General features: G+C 49.8%; 1 protein-coding gene across 1 annotated transcript in view; it reads right to left on the bottom strand.

Annotated features, from left to right (window-relative positions):
• Positions 1 to 10,616, bottom strand: part of LOC123724037 (centrosomal protein of 192 kDa) — a 37,782-nt gene that overhangs the window by 9,749 nt on the left and 17,417 nt on the right. Inside the window, exons 14-18 of the mRNA XM_045713557.1 lie at positions 10,364 to 10,503; positions 10,085 to 10,177; positions 4,549 to 4,667; positions 3,024 to 3,227; positions 1,758 to 1,848 (exon numbers count right to left, since the gene is read on the bottom strand). Of these exons, the coding sequence (XP_045569513.1) occupies positions 1,758 to 1,848; positions 3,024 to 3,227; positions 4,549 to 4,667; positions 10,085 to 10,177; positions 10,364 to 10,503 (647 nt within the window). The remainder of the gene's footprint in view (positions 1 to 1,757; positions 1,849 to 3,023; positions 3,228 to 4,548; positions 4,668 to 10,084; positions 10,178 to 10,363; positions 10,504 to 10,616) is intronic.

Genomic DNA, 10,616 nt, shown 5'->3' with positions numbered 1-10,616 from the left:
AAAGAGCAGTCTAGAGTAGCTGGACAGGTTAAGGAGCAGTCTAGAGTAGCTGGACAGGTTAAGGAGCAGTCTAGAGTAGCTGGACAGGTTAAGGAGCAGTCTAGAGTAGCTGGACAGGTTGAGGAGCAGTCTAGACTAGCTGGACAGGTTGAGGAGCAGTCTAGAGTAGCTGGACAGGTTAAGGAGCAGTCTAGAGTAGCTGGACAGGTTAAGGAGCAGTCTAGAGTAGCTGGACAAGTTAAAGAGCAGTCTAGAGTAGCTGGACAGGTTGAGGAGCAGTCTAGAGTAGCTGGACAGGTTAAGGAGCAGTCTAGAGTAGCTGGACAGGTTAAAGAGCAGTCTAGAGTAGCTGGACAGGTTAAGGAGCAGTCTAGAGTAGCTGGACAGGATAAAGAGCAGTCTAGAGTAGCTGGCCAGGTTAAGGAGCAGTCTTGAGTAGCTGGACAAGTTAAAGAGCAGTCTAGAGTAGCTGGACAGGTTAAGGAGCAGTCTAGAGTTGCTGGCCTGGTTAAGGAGCAGTCTAGAGTTGCTGGCCTGGTTGAGGAGCAGTCTAGAGTAGCTGGACAGGTTAAGGAGCAGTCTAGAGTAGCTGGACAAGTTAAAGAGCAGTCTAGAGTAGCTGGACAGGTTAAGGAGCAGTCTAGAGTTGCTGGCCTGGTTGAGGAGCAGTCTAGAGTAGCTGGACAGGTTGAGGAGCAGTCTAGAGTAGCTGGACAGGTTAAGGAGCAGTCTAGAGTAGCTGGACAGGTTAAGGAGCAGTCTAGAGTAGCTGGACAGGTTAAGGAGCAGTCTTGAGTAGCTGGACAAGTTAAAGAGCAGTCTAGAGTAGCTGGACAGGTTAAGGAGCAGTCTAGAGTAGCTGGACAAGTTAGAGCAGTCTAGAGTAGCTGGACAGGTTAAAGAACAGTCTAGAGTAGCTGGACAGGTTAAGGAGCAGTCTAGAGTAGCTGGACAGGTTAAAGAGCAGTCTAGAGTAGCTGGACAGCTTAAAGAGCAGTCTAGAGTAGCTGGACAGGTTAAGGAGCAGTCTAGAGTAGCTGGACAGGTTAAGGAGCAGTCTAGAGTAGCTGGACAGGTTAAGGAGCAGTCTAGAGTAGCTGGACAAGTTAAAGAGCAGTCTAGAGTAGCTGGCCAGGTTAAAGAGCAGTCTAGAGTAGCTGGACAGGTTGAGGAGCAGTCTAGAGTAGCTGGACAGGTTGAGGAGCAGTCTAGAGTAGCTGGACAGGTTAAGGAGCAGTCTAGAGTAGCTGGACAGGTTAAAGAGCAGTCTAGAGTAGCTGGACAGGTTAAGGAGCAGTCTAGAGTAGCTGGCCAGGTTGAGGAGCAGTCTAGAGTAGCTGGACAGGTTAAGGAGCAGTCTAGAGTAGCTGGACAGGTTAAGGAGCAGTCTAGAGTAGCTGGACAGGTTAAGGAGCAGTCTAGAGTAGCTGGACAGGTTAAAGAGCAGTCTAGAGTAGCTGGACAGGTTAAGGAGCAGTCTAGAGTAGCTGGCCAGGTTGAGGAGCAGTCTAGAGTAGCTGGACAGGTTAAGGAGCAGTCTAGAGTAGCTGGACAGGTTAAGGAGCAGTCTAGAGTAGCTGGACAGGTTAAGGAGCAGTCTAGAGTAGCTGGACAGGTTAAAGAGCAGTCTAGAGTAGCTGGACAGGTTAAGGAGCAGTCTAGAGTAGCTGGACAGGTTAAAGAGCAGTCTAGAGTAGCTGGACAGGTTAAGGAGCAGTCTAGAGTAGCTGGACAGGTTAAGGAGTTTTGGTTGTTACCTGGAAACAGCTGTGATCTTGTCCTCTGATCAGCAGACGCAGGTGGTGTGTTGTGTTGGGGGAGTTGTTACGAAGAACCAGCTTCTGTTGTCTGTACAGGTAGAGGAGGACATTCAGAGCTCTAACAGCTACACAAAGTCCTCCACGGCTCCACCACCTCCACGGCTACACCACCTCCACCACCTCCACGGCTCCACCACCTCCACCGGCTACACCACCTCCACCGGCTACACCACCTCCACGGCTATACCACGGCTACACCGGCTACACCACCTCCACCACCTCCACGGCTCCACCACCTCCACGGCTACACCACCTCCACGGCTACACCACGGCTACACAGCTACACCACAGCTACACCACAGCTACACCACAGCTACACCACAGCTACACCACAGCTACACCACAGCTACACCACAGCCACAGCTACACCACCTTCACAGCTACACCACCTTCACAGCTACACCACCTTCACAGCTACACCACCTCCACAGCTACACCACCTCCACAGCTACACCACCTTCACAGCTACACCACCTTCACAGCTACACCACCTCCACAGCTACACCACCTTCACAGCTACACCACCTCCACAGCTACACCACCTCCACAGCTACACCACCTTCACAGCTACACCACCTCCACAGCTACACCACCTCCACAGCTACACCACCTCCACAGCTACACCACCTCCACAGCTACACCACCTCCACGGCTACACCACCTCCACAGCTACACCACCTCCACAGCTACACCACCTTCACAGCTACACCACCTTCACAGCTACACCACCTCCACAGCTACACCACCTTCACAGCTACACCACCTCCACAGCTACACCACCTCCACAGCTACACCACCTCCACAGCTACACCACCTTCACAGCTACACCACCTTCACAGCTACACCACCTTCACAGCTACACCACCTTCACAGCTACACCACCTCCACAGCTACACCAATCACCCTCTTCAACAGCTTTGTATCCATGTTCAAAACACAAGATTTAAAAACATATTTAACCAGGCAAGACAGTTCAGAACAAATTCTTATTTACAATTACGGCCAAACCCGGACGACGCTGGGCCAATTGTGCGTCGCCCTGTGGGACTCCCAATCACGGCCGGATATGATACAGCCCGGAGTCGAACCAGGGACCGTAGTGACGCCTCTTGCAGTGCCTTCGACCGCTGCGCCACTAGGTAGCAACTACATACGGGTGAATCATTATGACCAACACGGAAGAGTGTAGAAAATGTTCCTTACACAGCCCTGCCCAGCGTGACCCCTCCCCAGGCCACCAACTGCTTGTTTGAGAGGATGGGAGGCACCTCACTGGGGGGCAGCAAGCCCAGGGCAGAGGCAGGACCGGGTACGGCAGCAGGGTTACCCCTCTCCTCTGGTACCACCTGTCCCTTCAGCACCACCTCGTACTGGGGACCAGACGGCAGCACCAGGATGGTCAGGACACTGGAGAGGACAAACACAGGAAGAAAAAAAAAAAACCCTCAGAACAGGAAGTAGCATGAAAACACAAAAGGGACACAGAACGAAAACACAGGGAAAAGTCTTGAGCTGCCGGAACAAGAATCCAAGAGCATCCGATCGATTACACTCTGAAGTACAACACTGAGTAATGTACAAGGCTTTCTACGAGGCCAGAACACTGAGTAATGTAGAAGGCTTTCCACAAGGCCAGAACACTGAGTAATGTAGAAGGATTTCCACAAGGCCAGAACACTGAGTAATGTAGAAGGCTTTCCACGAGGCCAGAACACTGAGTAATGTAGAAGGCTTTCCACAAGGCCAGAACACTGAGTAATGTAGAAGGCTTTCCACAAGGCCAGAACACTGAGTAATGTAGAAGGCTTTCCACAAGGCCAGAACACTGAGTAATGTAGAAGGCTTTCCACAAGGCCAGAACACTGAGTAATGTACAAGGCTTTCCACAAGGCCAGAACACTGAGTAATGTAGAAGGCTTTCCACAAGGCCAGAACACTGAGTAATGTACAAGGCTTTCCACAAGGCCAGAACACTGAGTAATGTAGAAGGCTTTCCACAAGGCCAGAACACTGAGTAATGTAGAAGGCTTTCCACAAGGCCAGAACACTGAGTAATGTAGAAGGCTTTCCACAAGGCCAGAACACTGAGTAATGTAGAAGGCTTTCCACAAGGCCAGAACACTGAGTAATGTAGAAGGATTTCCACAAGGCCAGAACACTGAGTAATGTAGAAGGCTTTCCACAAGGCCAGAACACTGAGTAATGTAGAAGGATTTCCACAAGGCCAGAACACTGAGTAATGTAGAAGGCTTTCCACAAGGCCAGAACACTGAGTAATGTAGAAGGCTTTCCACAAGGCCAGAACACTGAGTAATGTAGAAGGATTTCCACAAGGCCAGAACACTGAGTAATGTAGAAGGATTTCCACAAGGCCAGAACACTGAGTAATGTACAAGGCTTTCCACAAGGCCAGAACACTGAGTAATGTAGAAGGATTTCCACAAGGCCAGAACACTGAGTAATGTAGAAGGCTTTCCACAAGGCCAGAACACTGAGTAATGTAGAAGGCTTTCCACAAGGCCAGAACACTGAGTAATGTAGAAGGCTTTCCACAAGGCCAGAACACTGAGTAATGTAGAAGGCTTTCCACAAGGCCAGAACACTGAGTAATGTAGAAGGCTTTCCACAAGGCCAGAACACTGAGTAATGTAGAAGGATTTCCACAAGGCCAGATGGTCAGAACACTGAAGTGTGTAAATTTTAAATAAATAAAATAAATGAAAAGTACCTCTCTCGGTCCTTCCTGCCGCCCTGAGAGGTGAACGAGACCACAATGCCTTGCTCCTCCCCGGCACGCAGACACAGCTCCTCAGGACTCACAGAGAAACAGTCATCACCACCGCTGTTCTGAAGACGAGAACCACCAGGAGGTCAATCAACACCACCCAGCAGGTCATATCAACACCACCCAGCACCACCCAGGAGGTCATATCAACACCACCCAGCACCACCCAGGGGGCCGTATCAACACCACCCAGCAGGTCATATCAACACCACCCAGCACCACCCAGGAAGCCATATAAACACCACCCAGCAGGTCATATCAACACCACCCAGCACCACCCAGGAAGCCATATAAACACCACCCAGCAGGTCATATCAACACCACCCAGCACCACCCAGGAGGTCATATCAACACCACCCAGCACCACCCAGGAAGCCATATAAACACCACCCAGCAGGTCATATCAACACCACCCAGCACCACCCAGGAAGCCATATAAACACCACCCAGCAGGTCATATCAACACCACCCAGCACCACCCAGGAGGTCATATCAACACCACCCAGCACCACCCAGGGGGTCATATCAACACCACCCAGCACCACCCAGGGGGCCGTATCAACACCACCCAGCACCACCCAGGAGGTCATATCAGCACCAACCAGCACCACCCAGGAGGTCATATCAGCACCACCCAGCACCCCCCAGCAGGTCATATCAGCACCACCCAGCAGGTCATATCAACACCACCCAGCACCACCCAGGAGGTCATATCAACACCACCCAGCACCACCCAGGAGGCCATATCAACACCACCCAGCACCACCCAGGAGGTCATATCAGTCAGCACCACCCAGGAGGCCATAGTCAGTCAGCACCACCCAGGAGGCCATAGTCAGTCAGCACCACCCAGGAGGCCATAGTCAGTCAGCACCACCCAGGAGGCCATAGTCAGTCAGCACCACCCAGGAGGCCATAGTCAGTCAGCACCACCCAGGAGGCCATAGTCAGTCAGCACCACCCAGGAGGCCATAGTCAGTCAGCACCACCCAGGAGGCCATAGTCAGTCAGCACCACCCAGGAGGCCATAGTCAGTCAGCACCAACCAGGGAGGCCATAGTCCGTCAGCACCACCCAGGAGGCCATAGTCCGTCAGCACCACCCAGGAGGCCATAGTCAGTCAGCACCACCCAGGAGGCCATAGTCAGTCAGCACCACCCAGGAGGCCATAGTCAGTCAGCACCACCCAGGAGGCCATAGTCAGTCAGCACCACCCAGGAGGCCATAGTCAGTCAGCACCGCCCAGGAGGCCATAGTCAGTCAGCACCACCCAGGAGGCCATAGTCAGTCAGCACCACCCAGGAGGCCATAGTCAGTCAGCACCACCCAGGAGGCTATAGTCAGTCAGCACCACCCAGGAGGCCATAGTCCGTCAGCACCACCCAGGAGGCCATAGTCCGTCAGCACCACCCAGGAGGCCATAGTTCTGTTCTGTCCTTGAGGAAAAGACATGCTGAGGACCACAATGCCAACACATCCCCAGGCTTATTAAACCACATTGCCAACACATCCCCCAGGCTTATTATAAACACAATGCCAACACATCCCCCAGGCTTATTAAACCACAATGCCAACACATCCCCCAGGCTTATTAAACCACAATGCCAACACATCCCCCAGGCTTATTAAACCACAATGCCAACACATCCCCCAGGCTTATTAAACCACATTGCCAACACATCCCCCAGGCTTATTATAAACACAATGCCAACACATCCCCCAGGCTTATTAAACCACAATGCCAACACATCCCCCAGGCTTATTATAAACACAATGCCAACACATCCCCCAGGCTTATTATAAACACAATGCCAACACATCCCACAGGCTTATTATAAACCACAAGGCCAACACATCCCACAGGCTTATTATAAACCACAAGGCCAACACATCCCCCAGGCTTATTAAACCACAATGCCAACACATCCCCCAGGCTTATTAAACCACAATGCCAACACATCCCCCCAGGCTTATTAAAGCCCAATGCCAACACATCCCCCAGGCTTATTATAACCACAATGCCAACACATCCCCCCAGGCTTATTATAAACACAATGCCAACACATCCCCCAGGCTTATTATAAACACAATGCCAACACATCCCCCAGGCTTATTATAAACACAATGCCAACCCATCCCCCAGGCTTATTATAAACACAATGCCAACACATCCCCCAGGCTTATTATAAACACAATGCCAACACATCCCCCAGGCTTATTATAAACACAATGCCAACACATCCCCCAGGCTTATTATAAACACAATGCCAACACATCCCACAGGCTTATTATAAACCACAATGCCAACACATCCCCCAGGCTTATTATAAACCACAATGCCAACACATCCCCCAGGATTATTATAAACCCCAATGCCAACACATCCCCCAGGCTTATTAAACCCCAATGCCAACACATCCCCCAGGCTTATTATAAACACAATGCCAACACATCCCCCAGGCTTATTATAAACACAATGCCAACACATCCCCCAGGCTTATTATAAACCCCAATGCCAACACATCCCCCAGGCTTATTATAAACACAATGCCAACACATCCCCAGGCTTATTATAAACACAATGCCAACACATCCCCCAGGCTTATTATAAACACAATGCCAACACATCCCCCAGGCTTATTATAACCACAATGCCAAAACAACCCCCAGGCTTATTATAAACACAAAGCCAACACAACCCCCAGGCTTATTAAACCACAATGCCAACACATCCCCCCAGGCTTATTAAACCACAATGCCAACACATCCCCCAGGCTTATTATTAACACAATGCCAACACATACCCCAGGCTTATTATAAACAAAATGCCAACACATCCCCCCAGGCTTATTATAAACACAATGCCAACACATCCCCCAGGCTTATTAAACCACAATGCCAACACATCCCCACGGCTTATTATAAACACAATGCCAACACATCCCCACGGCTTATTAAACCACAATGCCAACACATCCCCACGGCTTATTAAACCACAATGCCAACACATCCCCCAGGCTTATTATAAACACAATGCCAACACATCCCCCAGGCTTATTAAACCACAATGCCAACACATCCCCCAGGCTTATTAAACCACAATGCCAACACATCCCCCAGGCTTATTATAAACACAATGCCAACACATCCCCCAGGCTTATTATAAACACAATGCCAACACATCCCCCAGGCTTATTATAAACACAATGCCAACACATCCCCCAGGCTTATTAAACCCCAATGCCAACACATCCCCCAGGCTTATTAAACCCCAATGCCAACACATCCCCCAGGCTTATTAAACCACAATGCCAACACATCCCCCAGGCTTATTAAACCACAATGCCAACCCATCCCCCAGGCTTATTAAACCCCAATGCCAACCCATCCCCAGGCTTATTATAAACACAATGCCAACACATCCCCCAGGCTTATTAAACCCCAATGCCAACACATCCCCCAGGCTTATTAAACCCCAATGCCAACACATCCCCCAGGCTTATTAAACCCCAATGCCAACACATCCCCCAGGCTTATTAAACCACAATGCCAACACATCCCCCAGGCTTATTAAACCACAATGCCAACACATCCCCCAGGCTTATTAAACCACAATGCCAACACATCCCCAGGCTTATTAAACCACAATGCCAACACATCCCCAGGCTTATTAAACCCCAATTCCAACACATCCCCAGGCTTATTAAACCCCAATTCCAACACATCCCCCAGGCTTATTAAACCACAATGCCAACACATCCCCCAGGCTTATTAAACCACAATGCCAACACATCCCCCAGGCTTATTAAACCACATTGCCAACACATCCCCCAGGCTTATTATAAACACAATGCCAACACATCCCCCAGGCTTATTAAACCACAATGCCAACACATCCCCCAGGCTTATTATAACCACAATGCCAACACATCCCCCAGGCTTATTATAACCACAATGCCAACACATCCCCCAGGCTTATTATAACCACAATGCCAACACATCCCCCAGGCTTATTATAAACACAATGCCAACACATCCCCCAGGCTTATTATAAACACAATGCCAACACATCCCCCAGGCTTATTATAAACACAATGCCACCACATCCCCCAGGCTTATTATAAACACAATGCCACCACATCCCCCAGGCTTATTATAAACACAATGCCAACACAACCCCAAGGCTTATTAAACCACAATGCCAACACATCCCCCAGGCTTATTATAAACACAATGCCACCACATCCCCCAGGGCTTATTATAAACACAATGCCAACACATCCCCCAGGCTTATTAAACCACATTGCCAACACATCCCCCAGGCTTATTATAAACACAATGCCAACACATCCCCCAGGCTTATTATAACCACAATGCCAACACATCCCCCAGGCTTATTATAACCACAATGCCAACACATCCCCCAGGCTTATTATAACCACAATGCCAACACATCCCCCAGGCTTATTATAAACACAATGCCAACACATCCCCCAGGCTTATTATAAACACAATGCCAACACAACCCCCAGGCTTATTATAAACACAATGCCACCACATCCCCCAGGCTTATTATAAACACAATGCCACCACATCCCCCAGGCTTATTATAAACACAATGCCAACACAACCCCAAGGCTTATTAAACCACAATGCCAACACATCCCCCAGGCTTATTATAAACACAATGCCACCACATCCCCCAGGGCTTATTATAAACACAATGCCAACACATCCCCCAGGCTTATTATAAACACAATGCCAACACATCCCCCAGGGTTATTAAACCACAATGCCAACACATCCCCCAGGGTTATTATAAACACAATGCCACCACATCCCCCAGGCTTATTATAAACACAATGCCACCACATCCCCCAGGCTTATTATAAACACAATGCCACCACATCCCCCAGGCTTATTATAAACACAATGCCAACACAACCCCAAGGCTTATTAAACCACAATGCCAACACATCCCCCAGGCTTATTAAACCCCAATGCCAACCCATCCCCCAGGCTTATTAAACCCCAATGCCAACCCATCCCCCAGGCTTATTAAACCCCAATGCCAACCCATCCCCCAGGCTTATTAAACCACAATGCCACCACATCCCCCAGGCTTATTATAAACACAATGCCAACACAACCCCAAGGCTTATTAAACCACAATGCCAACACATCCCCCAGGCTTATTATAAACACAATGCCAACACATCCCCCAGGCTTATTATAAACACAATGCCAACACATCCCCCAGGGTTATTAAACCACAATGCCAACACATCCCCCAGGGTTATTATAAACACAATGCCACCACATCCCCCAGGCTTATTATAAACACAATGCCACCACATCCCCCAGGCTTATTAAACCACAATGCCAACCCATCCCCCAGGCTTATTAAACCACAATGCCAACCCATCCCCCAGGCTTATTAAACCACAGATCAAACAGGGAAGTAAAAGGGACCGAATACCTTGAGTTTCAGCTGAACATCAATGTTGCCTGCGTTCTTCAGAGGCAGAGTCTGCTCGCTGGACTGACCAATCGCTGCCGAGAGGTTAACAGTCTGCCCCCCCACCAAAAAAAGATATATGAGAAAAGAATTACAGAAAGATCAACCTATCACAGAAGGTCAAGCCCAACTGTAATATGGAATGTGTTAGAAAAGGCAATAGAACCCACTGGTTTCCCAGTTAAACCCGGGAACGGAAAGACTAGTCTCATGTCAGCGGAGCGACGGGTCAGTTCCTACCTGGAGGTCTTTAGGGGCGTGTACTCTGGCCGTTCCGGACCTGGCTCTGAGAGGGACGCTCCTGATCACATGACTGGGGCCCGGACAGTCCACCTCGATGTCCACCCGCGCACTGTATTCATCCGCTGGACCGAGAGCACCTGTATGACATCAGACATGACAAACAGCTGTGACTGGTGGCTGAAGGGCATCTTGTGTATTAATATTCATGGAGCAAGGCCAGGGGGCCCCCGTACCCGAACGGGCCAGGGGG

The sequence above is a fragment of the Salmo salar genome, unplaced genomic scaffold (assembly GCF_905237065.1).
Source record: "Salmo salar unplaced genomic scaffold, Ssal_v3.1, whole genome shotgun sequence".
NCBI lineage: Eukaryota > Metazoa > Chordata > Actinopteri > Salmoniformes > Salmonidae > Salmo > Salmo salar.
The sequence above is the reverse complement of the archived record's forward strand: the minus strand, read 5'-3'. Positions and strand labels throughout refer to the sequence as shown.